Source organism: Oncorhynchus clarkii, chromosome 12 (assembly GCF_045791955.1).
Source record: "Oncorhynchus clarkii lewisi isolate Uvic-CL-2024 chromosome 12, UVic_Ocla_1.0, whole genome shotgun sequence".
Lineage (NCBI taxonomy): Eukaryota > Metazoa > Chordata > Actinopteri > Salmoniformes > Salmonidae > Oncorhynchus > Oncorhynchus clarkii.
The window spans coordinates 66221573-66236965 of record NC_092158.1 but is presented as its reverse complement, the minus strand read 5'-3'; the positions used below and the strand labels follow the sequence as shown (position 1 = coordinate 66236965).

General features: G+C 43.0%; 1 protein-coding gene across 1 annotated transcript; it reads left to right on the top strand.

Annotated features, from left to right (window-relative positions):
* The first annotated feature begins 6469 nt into the window (after positions 1-6469).
* Positions 6470-10115, top strand: LOC139422508 (myosin, light chain 4, alkali; atrial, embryonic). Its single transcript, XM_071173666.1, has 6 exons — positions 6470-6594; positions 7692-7719; positions 7864-8013; positions 8352-8525; positions 9923-10000; positions 10087-10115. Exons 1-6 carry the CDS (start codon positions 6487-6489, stop codon positions 10113-10115), a joined length of 567 nt encoding a protein of 188 aa, XP_071029767.1. The 5' UTR covers positions 6470-6486.
* Positions 10116-15393: the final 5278 nt, after the last annotated feature.

Sequence of the window (15393 nt, the reverse complement as noted above, 5' to 3'; positions counted from 1 at the left end):
ACACCTAGATACTAGGTCCAAACTGAAATGAACTTAGGTCCTTCAGAAGAGAAGGCTAAATGAAAGACATGGTCACGAAAAGCCACGCAAAGCATGCCTGTTGGAATACAGAGTCCGTTTGTGTGGAGTAGGCTACTGCTGCATACATTAATTTTCAAAAGTGAGGGAGAGGTGTATGTGTATTTGTATTTATGATGGGTCCCCATTAGCCAAAGCAGCAGCTACTCTTCCTGGGGTCCTGCAAAAATGAAGGCAGTTTATCAAATGTTAAACATTCACAGACCATTAACATTCACAGACCATGTGCCCTCAGGCTCCTACTCCACCACTACCACATATATACAGTACAAAATCCATGTGTACGTGTGTGTAAGGTGCGTATGCTATCGTGTGTGTGTGTGTATGCATATGTCTGTGCCTATGTTTGTGTTGCTTCACAGTCCCCGCTGTTCTATGAGATGTTTTTTTAATCTGTTTTCCAAAACAGATTTTACTGCTTGCATGAGGTACTGGATGTGGAATAGAGTTACATGTAGTCATGGCTCTATTTAGTACTGTGCCCCTCCCATAGTCTGTTCTTGACTTGGGGACTGTGAAGAGACCTCTTGTGGCATGTCTTGTGGGGTATGGATGGGTGTCCGAGCTGTGCGCCAGTAGTTCAAACAGACATTCAACATCTCATAAATACAAGCAGTGAGGAAGTCCACTTTGAGCCAGGAGTGATTGACATGCATATTATTAATGTATTGCTCTCTGTGTACATCCAAGGGCCAGCCGTGCTGCCCTGTCCTGAACTAATTGCAAGTCCTTTTTTTGTGGCACCACAAGACTGAACAGTAGTCAAGGTGCGACAAAAATAGGGCCAGTAGGATCTGCCTTGTTGATAGTGTTGTTAAGAAGGCAGAGCAACGCTTTATTATGGACATACTTCTCCCCATCTTAGCTACTGTTGTATCAATATGCCTTGACCATGACAGTTTACAATCCAGGGTAACTCCAAGCAGTAGAGTCACCTCAACTTGCTCAATTTCCACATTATTATTACAATATTTAGTTGAGGTTTAGGGTTTAGTTAGTGTATTGTCTCAAATAGAATGCTTTTAGTTTAAAAAAATATTTAGGACTAACTTATTCCTTGCCACCCACTCTGAAACTATATGCAACTCTTTGTTAAGTGTTGCAGTCATTTCAGTCAATGTAGTAGCTGACATGTATAGTGTTGAATCATCCGCATATAGACACTCTGGCTTTCCTCAAAGCCAGTGGCAATTCAGTAAAGATTGAAAAAAGTAAAGAGCCTAGACAGCTGCCTTGGGGAATTCCTGATTCTACCTGGATTATGTTAGAGAGGCTTCCATTAAAGAACACCCTCTGTGTTCTGTTAGACAGGTAACTCTTTATCCACAATATAGCAGGAGGTGTAAAGCCATAACACATAAGATTTGCCAGCAGCAGACTATGATCGATAATGTCTAAGGCCGCACTGAAGACTAACGAAACAGCCTCCACAATATTTTTTATTATAAGGTGGACCAGCCCCCAAAGTGACTCTACACTGTATGCAAGCATTCTCTGTGTGGCTCTTGCCAACCTCCATTGTCACACCTCTGAGAAGCAGAGGTTATGTTGTATTTACAGGTCTGTAGGTCTGATATCAAACTGGAGGTTAACTTTACAGTAGTACTATTTCTTGCTCTACTCAGATTTTGAGTCCAAACAAGATGTATTAAAGGGTCTTAAGTTTATTGTCTCTTTCTCTTTTTTGTTCCTGGCCTGTGCTGGTGAGATACTTTCTCTCTTTCTTTCTCTCTCCACCCCAGGGACTATCAGGGCATGGCCAATCAGGCTATGATTTCTATCTATCCCTGTCTGATCATGCCTAGAATAATTTCTTGCAATGCTTTTTTTGGAACTTAAGCTTATCAATCAATGTATTTATAAAGCCCTTTTTACATCAGCAGATGTCACACAGTGCTATACAGAAACCCATCCCAAAACCCAAACAGCATGCAATGCAGATGTAGAAGCATGGTGGCTAGGAAAAACTCCCTAGAAATGCAGGAACCTAGGAAGGAACCTAGAGAGGAACTGGGATCTGAGGGGTGTCTTATAAGAGTACCTGGCCATTAAGGCCAGATTGTTCTTCAAGATGTTCAAACGTTCATAGATGACCAGCAGGGTCAAATAATAATCACAGTGGTTGTAGAGGGTGCAACAGATCAGTACCTCAGCAGTAAATGTCAGTTTGCTTTTCATATCCGAGCATTCAGAGCTTGAGACAGCAGGTGTGGTAGAGAGAGAGAGAGAGAGGGAGAGTTGAAATCAGCAGGTACGGGACAAGGTAGCACGTCCGGTGAACAGGTCAGGGTTCCATAGCCACAGGCAGTTGAAACTGGAGCAGCAGCATGACCAGGTGGGCTGGGGACAGTCATCAAGCCAGGTAGTCCTGAAGCATGATCCTAGGGCTCAGGTCCTCCAGAAGGGGAGGGAGATAGAGAGAATTAGAGGGAGCATACTTAAATTCACATAGGACACCAGATAAGACATGACAATTACACCAGATATAACAGACTGACCCTAGGGGGTTGGGGGATACTGTGTCCCCGTCCGACGATACACCCGGACAGGGCCAAACAGGCAGGATATAACCCCATCTACTTTTCCAAAGCACAGCTCCCACACCATTAGAGGCATGTCAACAGACCAGCAACTTACTACCCTGAGATAAGGCTGAGTATAGCACACGACGATCTTCTCTACCGCACAAGCCCGAGGGAGGGCAAAACCAGACAGGAAGATCATGTCACTGACTCAACCCACTCAAGTGATGCACCCCTCCTAGACATGGCATAGAAGAGCACTGGTAAGCCAGTGACTCAGCCCCCATAATAGGGTCAGAGGCAGAGAATCCCAGTGGAAAGAGGGGAGATGGCCAGGCAGACACAGCAAGGTTGGTTCGTCGCTCCAGTGCCTTGCCGTTCACCTTCACACAACCGGGGCCAGACTACACTCAATCATAGAACCTACTGAAGAGATGAGTCTTCAGTAAAGACTTAAAACTTCTTATGGCTAGCGGAACCCCTTGACAACATTCCGCTGAAAAGGCAGCGTGCGAAATTCAAACATATTTTTTTAGAAATATGTAACTTTTATACATTTACAAGTGCAATACACCAAATGAAAGCATAACTTCTTGTTAATCTACCCATCGTGTCCGATTTCAAAAAGGCTTTACAGCGAAAGCACAAGATATTATTATGTGAGGTCAGAGCCTAGTCACAAAAACACACACAGTCATTTTCCAGCCAAAGAGAGGAGTCACAAAAAGCAGAAATAGAGATAAAATTAATCAATAACCTTTGATGATCTTCATCAGATGACACTCATAGGACTTCATTTACACAATACATGTCTGTTTTGTTCGATAAAGTGCATATTTATATCCAAAAATCTCAGTTTACATTGGCGCTTTACGTTCAGTAACGTTTTGCTTCCATAACATCCGGTGATTTTGCAGAGAGCCACATCAATTTACAGAATATGTCATCATAAACTTTAATAAGATACAAGTGTTATGCACAGAATTAGAGATATACTTCTCCTGAATGCAACCGCTGTGCCAGATTTCAAAAAAACTTTACGGGATAGCAAACCATGCAATAATCTGAGTACAAATCAAGCAATACAGATATCCGCCATGTTGGAGTCAACTTAAGTCAGAAATAGCGTTGTAAATATTCACTTACCTTTGTGGACCTTCATCAGAATGCACTCCCAGGAATCCCAGTTCCACAATAAATGTTTGATTTGTTCGATAAAGCCCATCATTTATGTCCAAATACCTCCTTTTGTTAGCACGTTCAGTTCACAAATCCAAACTCGCGGGCAGGTCCAGGCGAAAATTGAGAAGAAAAATCATATTACAGTTCGTAGAAACATGTCAAACAATGTATAGAATCAATCTTTAGGATGTTTTTATCATAAATCTTCAATAATGTTCCAACCGGAGAATTCCTTCAGAATTGTCTTCAGAAATGCAATGGCATGCAAGCTAACTCTCACGTGAACGCGCGTGACCAGCTCATGCCACTCTGGCAGACCACTGAGTCATTCAGCTCCCATTCCCCCTTTCTTTACAGTAGAAGTATCAAACAAGGTTCTAAAGACTGTTGACATCTAGTGGAAGCCTTAGGAAGTGCAATTTGACCCCATAGACACTGTATATTTGATAGGAAAAGAGTTGAAAAACTACAAACCTCAAATTTCCCACTTCCTGGTTGGATTTTTCTCAGGTTTTCGCCTGCCATATGAGTTCTGTTATACTCACAGACATCATTCAAACACATCAGTGTTTTCCATCCAAATCTACTAATAATATGCATATTTTAGCAACTGGGCCTGAGTAGCAGGCAGTTTACTCTGGACACGCTTTTCATCCAAACGGGAAAATGCTGCCGCCTATCCCTAACAGGTTTAAGGTAGAGACCGAGTCTGCGTCTCTCACATAGATAGGCAGACTATTCAATACAAATGGAGCTATAGGAGAAAGCCCTGACTCCAGGTGTTTGCTTACAAATTCTAGGGACAATAAGGAGGCCTGCGTCTTGTGACCGTAGCGTACATGAAGTTATGTACGGCAGGACCAAATCGTAGCGATGAGTAGGAGCAAGCCAATGTAGTGCTTTTTAGGTTGACCTTGTAAGTGTAATCATTCATTTTTGCAAAGTAATTAAATATGCTTGTATTTAGAATTCCATTCTCAGACATTTCTTGAATGCCCATTACTGTAACTCAACTGTAGTCTTTTGCATATTTGAATTATCTTTATAGAGTCAGATAAACATGTTAATAGGCTAATTGCTTATTCTTATTATAGGTCTGATGTAAGGTATATATAATATCATATATGATAAATATTACCCCCCTACAGCGGAGTTACTCAAAGACTCTGTTTCGTTGCTCTAGTTTAGGGAATTAGATTGTAAGCATTCTCTATAACAGGGATAAACTGTAAGTAGCAGTTCACAGTTTCCCAAATGCGGATGCAAATTTGACTTACCCCATAATGCAGGGGTTCTTCAACTTTTTAGTGTATTGCTGCAGACTACTCCAAGGCAGTGAGTGCTGCCACCTCTTATTGGAGGCTTCTGGAAGGGATTAGTGGCCCTTTCAAGGGGAGGACCCAGACCCCCCACAGCCTGAGGAAGGAAGCTATGCTAGGGGCCACTGTAGCAGGTGGCCAGCCTGCTGCAGGCTCCTCTTGTTAAACTGTATTGGGTGTTTTAGGGTGTATTGGGTGTTTTAAACTGCAACACCTTGGGTGTTTTAGGGCTCCAGGCAGAGGTTAACAAAGCATCTGAGGGCAGTGGTTGGTTTTCATGGTATGTTTTGATAGCGTTCTCATAATCTTCACAGACCCCCATATAGGCCTACAGCGCATTTTATTATTCAAAGACATGACATAACACTGTGAAATACAGTACGTTTACAGGAGTCAAAATATTTACTGTGTATGTACAGTAACTAGAGTCTAGATCATTCACATTTTTATGCTTCAGTGGCTACCAGGCCAAGACCTCAGTAAGTTCATTCTAGTTCCATGAGCACACTAACGGCCAGACTACCCCTTCCCTCATCAGTGTCTCCCTCCTCCTTCCTTAGTCAGCTGTTCAGACACTGCATCTGCCCTCCCACATTTCTTCCCCCTCTCCAACCCCAAATATTCCCATCAGGACTCTCCCTCCCTGTCTCTCTCTCTCTCTCTTACTCTCTTGCTCTCTCTTTCTCTCCTTTGGGAGTTGTGGGCAACTAAGTTAAGAGAGGAAGATAGTTTAAACTCCCTTGAGTAATGTCCTGCTTCTCTAATTGTAGTTAAGCCACTGCCCCTCCATACCCACTAAGAGGAAATTATACTTATCACTGACCTTAACCCTTTACTGGCGACATGTCACAACTGATGTGCTAAATAGTTAAGCGTCGACTGGGACCTGAATACTGATCATATTTGCCATTATGAGAGAGAGAACCCTGATGAGGTATTTGTAGCTGTCTTTTATATAACTAGGCAAGTCAGTTAAGAACAAATTCTTATTTACAATGACGGCCTACCCCGGCCAAACCCTAACAACACTGGGCCAATTGTGCGTCATCCTATGGGACTCCCAATCACAGCCGGTTGTGATACAGCCCGGAATCAAACCAGGGTCTGTAGTGACACCTCTAGCACTGAGATGCCATGCCGTAGACCGCTGCGCCACTCAGGAGCCCGTGTAGGTGACCGCATAGATGAAGTCTTGTGAAGTTCTATCCTTAAGACTGTCTTTTTACCCTTATATAGAATGTGATCCTGGCTCCTGGGGGCTAAGCCAACCCCTCTGTCTCAGTGGGGACCCCCAAGCTGGGTATATAACTCTTCCAGAGATGGTCCTCTCTCAGCCTCCACCTCAACACACACGGTCTCACTCACACACTTTCCCATCCAGGACAATGGCCCCCAAGAAGCCCGAGCCGAAGAAGGAGGTGGCAAAATCGACCCCACCGGCTCCGGAGCCAGAGAAGCCCAAGGAGCCTGAATTCGACCCCAAAAGCATTGCGGTGAGTGTCCAACTCGTAGCTCTAGAATGTATGTTGTAATTCTACGGTCTATCCTCTCTGTGAGTCTTTGCTGTCATCTCCTCTCATCCACCTGTGCTAGTAGTAGAACTTATGACAGTAAATATGAGAGAAGAGGATGCTATCCTTAGTTGACGAGTTAGAGATGTGTTAGTTGTACAGGGAAGTCTGTCAAAAGTTGAGGAATTTTCCTAGTGAAAAAAAAACATTGTTGTATTAGTTGGCAAAGTTCTATTGGCAAAATGTCTTGGCGTGGCTGTCCTCTGCAAAGGATGTGACATTTTCAATAATGTAATAACCTTTCAGGTTAGTTATGTTCAGATCATTAAACCGTCTCTGCTTGGTACAGTAGTTGTTGAAGATAACATCTGAATGAGATTATGTTGGAGGTAAATCAAAGTATATTATAAGCGTTCCTAATCAATGACATTTTTTTTTCTTCATTTTCTGTTCCTTTGGCCTTGGCAAACTGGCATTCACCGTACGATCAAAGACTTGTTGGTGTAGTGGCACACATCTGACAAAACTTTCCAGCGACTGGATCAAGCAAACAGTTCATAGAACTCTTTTATGTTCCCAACATGCTCTTTCAATGGAAAAATAACATTTCAACCCATAACTGTTCCTCGTCAGGTTGTTTTTCTCGGGGATGATAAAAAAAACAAAATTGGGCTGGTATTTGGTGCCAGAGAGGTTCTACACCCGGATTCATCTGCATTCGTCTGTCTCTCTGGGGTTCTAGAACAGCCTTTCTAGCGGGTCCCCAGTCTGAACTTTGCATTCCTATTGTTCTTATATTAGTCTGTGTTGGCCACGGGGACAGTGGAGGAGAATTAGGTTTCACACAAAGCCCACCATCTTGAAACTAGGGGGCCCTGTTACTCTTAGAGACACAAACGGGGTGTCCACAGCTGACCTCGGGGGTTTTCAAATGAACTCCCCCCATGTCATATACATAGGATGCGCCTCGGATGCACCTCATCCTCCACAATACAATTGCTAAATGTGCTTACAATGATGAGCTGGGCAAAATCAGTAGCAATATTCCCACTATTGAAGTGTTCTTTTTTCTATTTCAGATGGAGTTCACTGCAGACCAAATTGACGGTAAACTGATCTTCCTTTAAAAAATCCAACATCTTTTGATGTCAATTTTACTATATGTTATGGGGAACGTTTATTGGATGACCTGACCTGTTGATGACTTACTAGTTTCCCCAGCTAACCCTGGTCATCTGTGTTCTTCCCCAGAGTTCAAAGAGGCCTTCATGCTTTTCGACAGGACCCCCAAAAGCGAGATTAAGATCTCTTACGCCCAGTGTGGTGATGTGATGAGGGCGCTGGGCCAGAACCCCTCCAACGAAGAGGTCATGAGAGTCCTAGGGACACCCAAGCCACAGGGTCAGTGGGCACACCAGTATTCTATAGACATTGTAAAGTAGGAGTGGTCACATGGTTACATGTTCACACAGACATAGACATCAATAATTTGCTCTGCAAGTGTATCCACCAGGAGCAACATTTTAACTGACGGCATCAGAGTTTGTAGACATATCTGCCTTTTGACAATGACTCCAGCCTTTGAACCTGTGCATGGCCACACCATTGCTTAAGTCGCCATATTTTTCCTACTTTCCGTTCTCTTTATTGGCCTTGAGCTCTGTAGAGACTTGTATGCTGATGGGTTGAGTTGGTTTCATCGAAAGTAAATCCTTCCCTTGCTCACCGTGCCACTATAGAAATGAACACTAAGCTGATCGGCTTCGAGACCTTCCTACCAATGTTCCAGCACATCTCCAAGTCCAAGAACCGGGGTACCTTTGAGGACTTTGTGGAAGGACTGCGTGTCTTTGACAAGGAGGGCAACGGCACCGTCATGGGCGCCGAGCTGCGTCTTGCACTCGCAACTCTTGGTTAGTGCCCGTGTTCTATGTAGCTATAATCTCATGTTTATGATGTGATTATAGATGTGTAATGTGTGCTCTATGAAGTGAATGTGAAAGCCCTAAGGGTATCTGAATAGAGGATTGGTTTGGGGTTTGGCTTCCGTTATGGAAAAACCACATGATTTCACATCTAGCATTTTATTTCACACGTGAAATTTCAAGTGATTTCCACGTGACCACGTAACCTCTCACATGTGGATAAAAAAAATAAAAAAAAAATGTGAGTATTCTTCACGTGAGATTTCACTGGTGATGCCTTGCAAACAAAAATCTGTCGGAAAGTCACGCAGTCTGAGTGTTTTCAACTTACATATTTGGCACACTTTTGCATACATTATTATAACGCGTATGTTTATTTATACAGTCATTTTTATTCAACGTGTTCTCACCTGGGATTTGGACACAAACTCTTGGTTCGCGGCATTCAGATCTTCTTGCTATGCCACCATGTCTGTGTCAATGACCGATTTCACCGGTATTCCTACACTTTGGACTTCAAAGTAAATCTCAGCTTTGTTAAAAACTACACTCAAGAAAAACTATTCTATTCATAATAGTGATTGAGGAGTAGCATTAAAACAGAATAATATGGTCCACCAATATTAGACTATACAGAAAAACATCAAATTGCTGCACTTCTGAGCATGTTACAGACTTTGTGGCACAGGAGAAAGATCAGTGTAACCTAAATCCAGAAGTTGTGATTTCAAATCCCACGGTCATACTGAAAGGTCAGTACAAAGTAATCATGTGAAAGGCTTGTAATTGGTCAAAGACTTTTACACTACTTTTGCTGAACAGCATACCACTTACCTTAAGACCCCTACATTATTTAATTGCATCCCTTACAAAAAACATGTGAAATCTGCAGTTTCACATGTGAAAGTCGCATTTTCACATGTGAAATAGCTGTTTTCACATGTTGAGCTGAAATGTTCACAAGTGAAAGCAAAAGAGACACATCTGAGGTCAGATGTTCACATGTGAAACCATATGTTCACATGTATTAAATGTGGAGTTTACATGTTAACACCACATTTTCACATTAGAGATTTTCACATTTGAAAACATTCACATTTGAAAATCTAATTTGCAGTTTTACATGTAGTTCCATGGTACCACATGTTGAAAATGATACCACATGTTGAAGCCACATGTTGAACATGGTACCATTCTCATGTTGTCACATTTATTTCACATGAGATTATGTTTTCACGTGTAGTTTTATCTTCACATCATGTAATTACATGAGATCACATGTGACACACTTTAGGATCAAATGTGTTTTTTCCGTAAGGTTTGTGTCTATGGGGAGTCTTTAGCATCATTTGAAAATGTCTCACACTCCTCCGTTACACCGGCAGGAGAGAAGATGACAGAGAAAGAGATAGAGGTAGTGATGGAAGGACAAGAAGACAGCAATGGCTGCATTAACTATCAAGGTGACTACTTCATGCAGTGTGCTGAGGAAACGTACTGGTTCCCACCTATAGTTAATACATTCTCTGTTTCTATCTCTCTATTTCAGCCTTTGTGAAACACATCATGACTGGGTGAATGATCAAGTGAGTACAGCGTTTTAACTGTGGAGTACATTACCTTTTTGTCTGCACCCTGAGTCGCGCATCAAACTGATGCTGTATGTTCAAACTGATGATGTAATGAAAGTGAAATGACAGGTGTCTCTCTCTCTGTTGCAGAATTCAAGATGTCGCTGACCTGAATCTCTCTTTTATTCCTCCCCTCTTTTGTTCAAATCTTTGTCCTCAGTGTGTGTGACCGATTCTGTCTGTGTCAGTGCATGTGGGTGTGTGTCACAACGTTTCGATAATGGAAATAAAAGTTCAATGTCAAACATCTAGGTCCAAAGCAATGTTCCTCTTTATATCCATGGTGTGGTTGCGTGACTGTTTCAAAGTGACAATATTGAGGGATTGGTAACTATTTTCAAAATGGTGTGGACTTCATCTGAAATAGGAGCACTGTTGTAGCGCTCGTCATATGAAGTAGAAGGAGACCAAGGTGCAGCGTGGTAAGCGTTCATGATATTTAATCAAACTGAACACTGAAACAAAATAACAAAGTAGAACAAAACGAAACAGATCTGTCAGGTGCAATCACAAAACAGAAAACAACTACCCACAACAACCCTGTGGGGAAAAGCTACCTAAGTATGGTTCCCAATCAGACACAACGATAGAAGTTGTCCCTGATTGAGAACCATACCCGGCCGAAACAAAGAAATGCAAAAACATAGAAAAAAGAACATAGAATGCCCACCCAAATCACACCCTGACCAAACCAAAATAGAGACATAAAAAGCTCTAAGGTCAGGGCGTGACAACTGTGTATTCCCTAAAGTGGGGGAGATCCTCTCCTTCTTTGGTGGTCCCATTTAAATCCATTACGGCTCTCTGGTGCATTCTTAGGTTTCACATTTCAAAAGCCTGTGTCTGTCACGTATGCATATTTAGACTCGCTAATGGAGCAATGACATGTGATAACATTCCAAACAGGTGAGTGACAACTGTGCTTCTGTTTGTTAACTACATATCTGTGAGGGTTGAGGGTTTAGAGGGAGGTGGAGCAAGTTGTGAAATGTGTATATTCTTGCATGTACAGCATGTTATGTTGCTAAGTAGCTGTTTTCTACTGGTAGAACACTAAATAGAAATGGCCTTGTATCTGTATCAATTCAGTCACATCAGAATGCCCACGTATTAGCATCATATGTTCAGGGATCTAATTTAACCTAAGCACAATTCATAACACTGAAACCATAAACCAAAATGATTATTGCCTCAATGGTAATGCGAACTGGCACCAGAACAGTTGTATGCTGCAGCTACTGTAAGTCAATAATTGGAAAATCCCTAGCTTTGCTGGTGAGATGGACTGATTCGGAGGCTTGAGAGGATCTGACCCTATACACAGAGGATGAGACAACTGTTAAGAACTCTCCTATTTAGTGAGCGATGCCAGAGCCATTGGGTGCAGCTGCTGTTGACGTACGCTGGAGCTTATGGACTGTTGTACCAACCGACCTAACACTGAGGTTTGAAGACGCCCAGCCCTGCAGATGAGGAATCATAAAAGCTAACCCACCCGTCCTCTACCCCAATATGTACAAGTACACACACACACACACACACATACACACACACATTTTTCTTAAACAACAAATATGTTTGCATGATCTACTTCCTCATAAAACAACCCATATAGGCCTGTCTCTGTCTGTCTCCCTCCACCCACCTGTTGGTCGTGATGAGACACCATAAACGTTGGCATCCCTTCTTTGCCTTTTTCACACATGACTTCAGCTAATCCACGTCAGCTGTTGTTTTCTCTTTGTACTTGTAGGGTTGGATGATATGTTACAGTGTGTGAGTGTTTGTGAGTGAGATGTGCGTTCCAACAGCTCTAGTCTTTACCCAGTGTATAGAAGTATAGAAGAGGAGTCTAGAGAGGGAGTGGAGAGAAGGGGAGGGGTCTATGACAACACACAAGTCTGGAGGGAGGGTAGGAAGGTAACCTCCCTGTAAAAGTCTAACATCGGATGCCAGATAATCTACTGGACAATGGCCTTGGCCTAAACAGTCCAACAGCTGTACAATCCCCCCCCCCCCCCCCCCCCCCCCCCCTTGAAATACACCCTTGACCTCTCCCTGAAGACTGGGCTTGGGCCGGAGAGGAGAAGATGGACACCTTCCAGACATGGCTGGTCAGTTGGTGTAGCACTCTCCGATTTTTAGTTTTATAGCAGAAAAGACGGAATGATGTAAAGAGTTTGAGTCACTGACCAGTAGGACTTTAATGCAGTAATGTCAGTGCATTGTATTGAGTGTCACTAATAGACTATGGTAAGTATGCGTCAATGCATGTGGTAAACGCATGCACATGGTAAAGCACACAGAATACCGAATACAAATACTCTAGTACTGTATGTTGTTTAGTACATTAAACAGCATTGGTTACACTCATAAAGAAATTATACAGAATACATGCATGTGTATCGCAAAATGTAGACCGGTAAGGAAGTAGCCGACACTAGTGTATGACTGACAAAAAAAGTCTGACTACAGTACATTACGCCATGTTGTGCATAGTGCTGTGACCTCACAAAGACACAAGTTTTAGCGTGGGAGACATGAATACTTGTACCAACTCCTTAGAGCAGGGTCTATGATTGTACACTGAGTGTGCCAAACATTAGGAACACCTTCCTAATATTGAGTTGCACCCACTTTTGCCCTCAGAACAGCCTCAATTTGTAGGGGCATGGACTCTAGAAAGTGCCGAAAGCGTTCCACAGAGATGCTGGCCCATGTTGACTGTAATGCTTCCCACAGTTGTGTCAGGTTGGCTGGATGTCCTTTGGGTGATGGACCATTCTTGATACACACAGGAAACTGTTGAGTATGTGTAAACCGGTGCGCCTGGCACCTACTACCATATCCTGTTCAATGGCACTTAAATCTGTTGTCTTCCCATTCACCCTCTGAATGGCACACATACACAACCCATGTCTCAATTGTCTCAAGGCTTAAAAATCATTATTTAACCTGTCTCCTCCCCTTCATCTACACTGATTTAAGTGGATTTAACAAGTGACATCCATGAGGGATTATAGATTTCACCTGGATTAACCTGGTCAGTCTATGTCATGGAAAGAGCATAATGTTTGGTACACTCAGTGTAAGTCTGTGCTGGGGGACATTGTCCAGAGAAAGGATGCCACCTTGTGGCTAAGAAATCAAGGAGCTTTTTCTCAAATCAAATCTAATTGTATTGGTGCCATACACATAGTTATCAGATGTAAATGTGAGTGTAGTGAAATTCTTGTGCTTCTAGTTCTGACAGTGCAGTAATATCTAACAAGTAATCTTACAATTCCCCAACAACTACCTAATACACACAACTCTAAAGGGATGGAATAAGAATATGTACATATAAATATATGGATGAGTGAGGGCCGAGCGGCATAGGCAAGGTGCAATAAATGGCATAAGGTACAGTATATACAGTGGGGCAAAAAAGTATTTAGTCAGCCACCAATTGTGCAAGTTCTCCCACTTAACAAGACGGGAGAGGCCTGTAATTTTCTTCATAGGTACACTTCAACTATGACAGACAAAATGAGAAAATAAAATCCAGAAAATCACATTGTAGGATTTGTAATGAATTTATTTGCAAATTATGGTGGAAAAAGTGGGAGAACTTGCACAATTGGTGGCTGACTAAATACTTTTTTGCCCCACTGTACGTACATGTGAGATGAGTAAAGTAAGATATGTAACATTATTAAAGTGGCATTGTTTAAAGTGACTCATGATCCATGTATTAAAGTGGCCAGTGATATGAGTCTCTATGTAGGCAGCAGCCTCTCTGAGTTAGTGATTGGTGTTTAGCAGTCTGATGCCCTTAAGATAGAAGCTGTTTTTCAGTCTCTCGGTCCCAGCTTTGATGTACCTGTACTGACCTCTCCTTCTGGATGGTAGCAGGGTGAACAGGGAGTGGCTTGGGTGGTTGTTGTCCTTGATGATCTTTTTGGCTTTCCTGTGACATTGGGTGCTGTAGGTGTCCTGGGGGGCAAGTAGTTTGCCCCCGGTGATGTGTTGTGCAGACCGCACCACCCTCTGGAGAGCCTTGCGGTTGAGGGGGGTGCAGTTGCCGTACCAGGAAGTGATACAGCCCAACTGTAAAAGTTTGTCAGGGTTTTAGGTGACAAGCAACATTTCTTCAGCCTCTTGAGGTTGAAGAAGCGATGTTGCAACTTCCTGACCATACTGTTTGTGTGGTTGGACCATTTCAGTTTGTCTGGGATGTGTACACCGAAGAACTTAAAACTTTCCACCTTCTCCACTACTGTCCCTTCAATTTGGATCATGGGTGAACAGGGAGTACTGGAGGGGGCTGAGCACGCACCCTTGTGGAGCCCCAGTGTTGAGGGACAGCGAAGTGGAGATATTGTTTCCTACATTCACCACCTGGTGAGAATTGGGTCCTGCCCGTCAGAAGGTCCAGGACCCAATTGCACAGGGCGGGGTTGAGACACAGGGCCTCCAGCTTAATGATGAGCTTGGAGGGTAGAATGCTGAGCTGCAGTCAATGAACACCATTCTTACATAGGTATTCCTCTTGTCCAGATGGGATAGGGCACTGTGCAGTGTGATGGTGATTGCATCATCTGTAGACCTGTTGGGGCGGTATGCAAACTGAAGTGGGTCTAGGGTGTCATGTAAGGTGGAGGTGATATGATCCTTGACTAGTCTCTCAAAGCACTTAATGATGACAGAAGTGAGTGCTACGCGGCAGTAGTCATAAAGTTCAAAGAAGGTGTTTAGTTTGTCTGGCAGCGAGACGTCGGTGTTCGTGAAGTGGCTGGTTTTCTTTTTGTAGTCCGTGATTTCCTGTAGACCCTGTCACATACATCTCGTGTCTGAGCTGTTGAATTGCAACTCCACTTTGTCCCTATACCAACATTTCGCTTGTTTGATTGCCTTGCGGAAGGAATAACTACACTGTTTATATTCTGCCATGTTCCCAGTCCTCTTTCCATGGTTAAACGCAGTGGATTGCGTTTTCAGTTTTGGGCGAATGCCGCCATCCATCCACAGTTTCTGGTTAGGGTAGGTCTTAATAGTCACAGTGGGTACAACATCTCCAATGCACTTCCTTATAAACTCACTCACCGAGTCAGCATATAGATCAATGTTATTCTCTGAGGCTACCCGGGAACATTTCCCAGTCCGTGTGATCAAAACAATCTTGAAGCGTGGATTCCGATTGGTCAGAACCAGCTTTGAATGGTTCTAGTCACGGGTACATCCTG

Coding starts and splice junctions, on each gene's coding strand:
- LOC139422508 (XM_071173666.1), top strand. CDS start 6,487: ATGGCCCCCAAGAAGCCCGAGCCGAAGAAGGAGGTGGCAAAATCGACC. Junction 7,720..7,863: donor CACTGCAGACCAAATTGACG/GTAAACTGATCT, acceptor GTTCTTCCCCAG/AGTTCAAAGAGGCCTTCATG. Junction 8,526..9,922: donor TCTTGCACTCGCAACTCTTG/GTTAGTGCCCGT, acceptor TTACACCGGCAG/GAGAGAAGATGACAGAGAAA.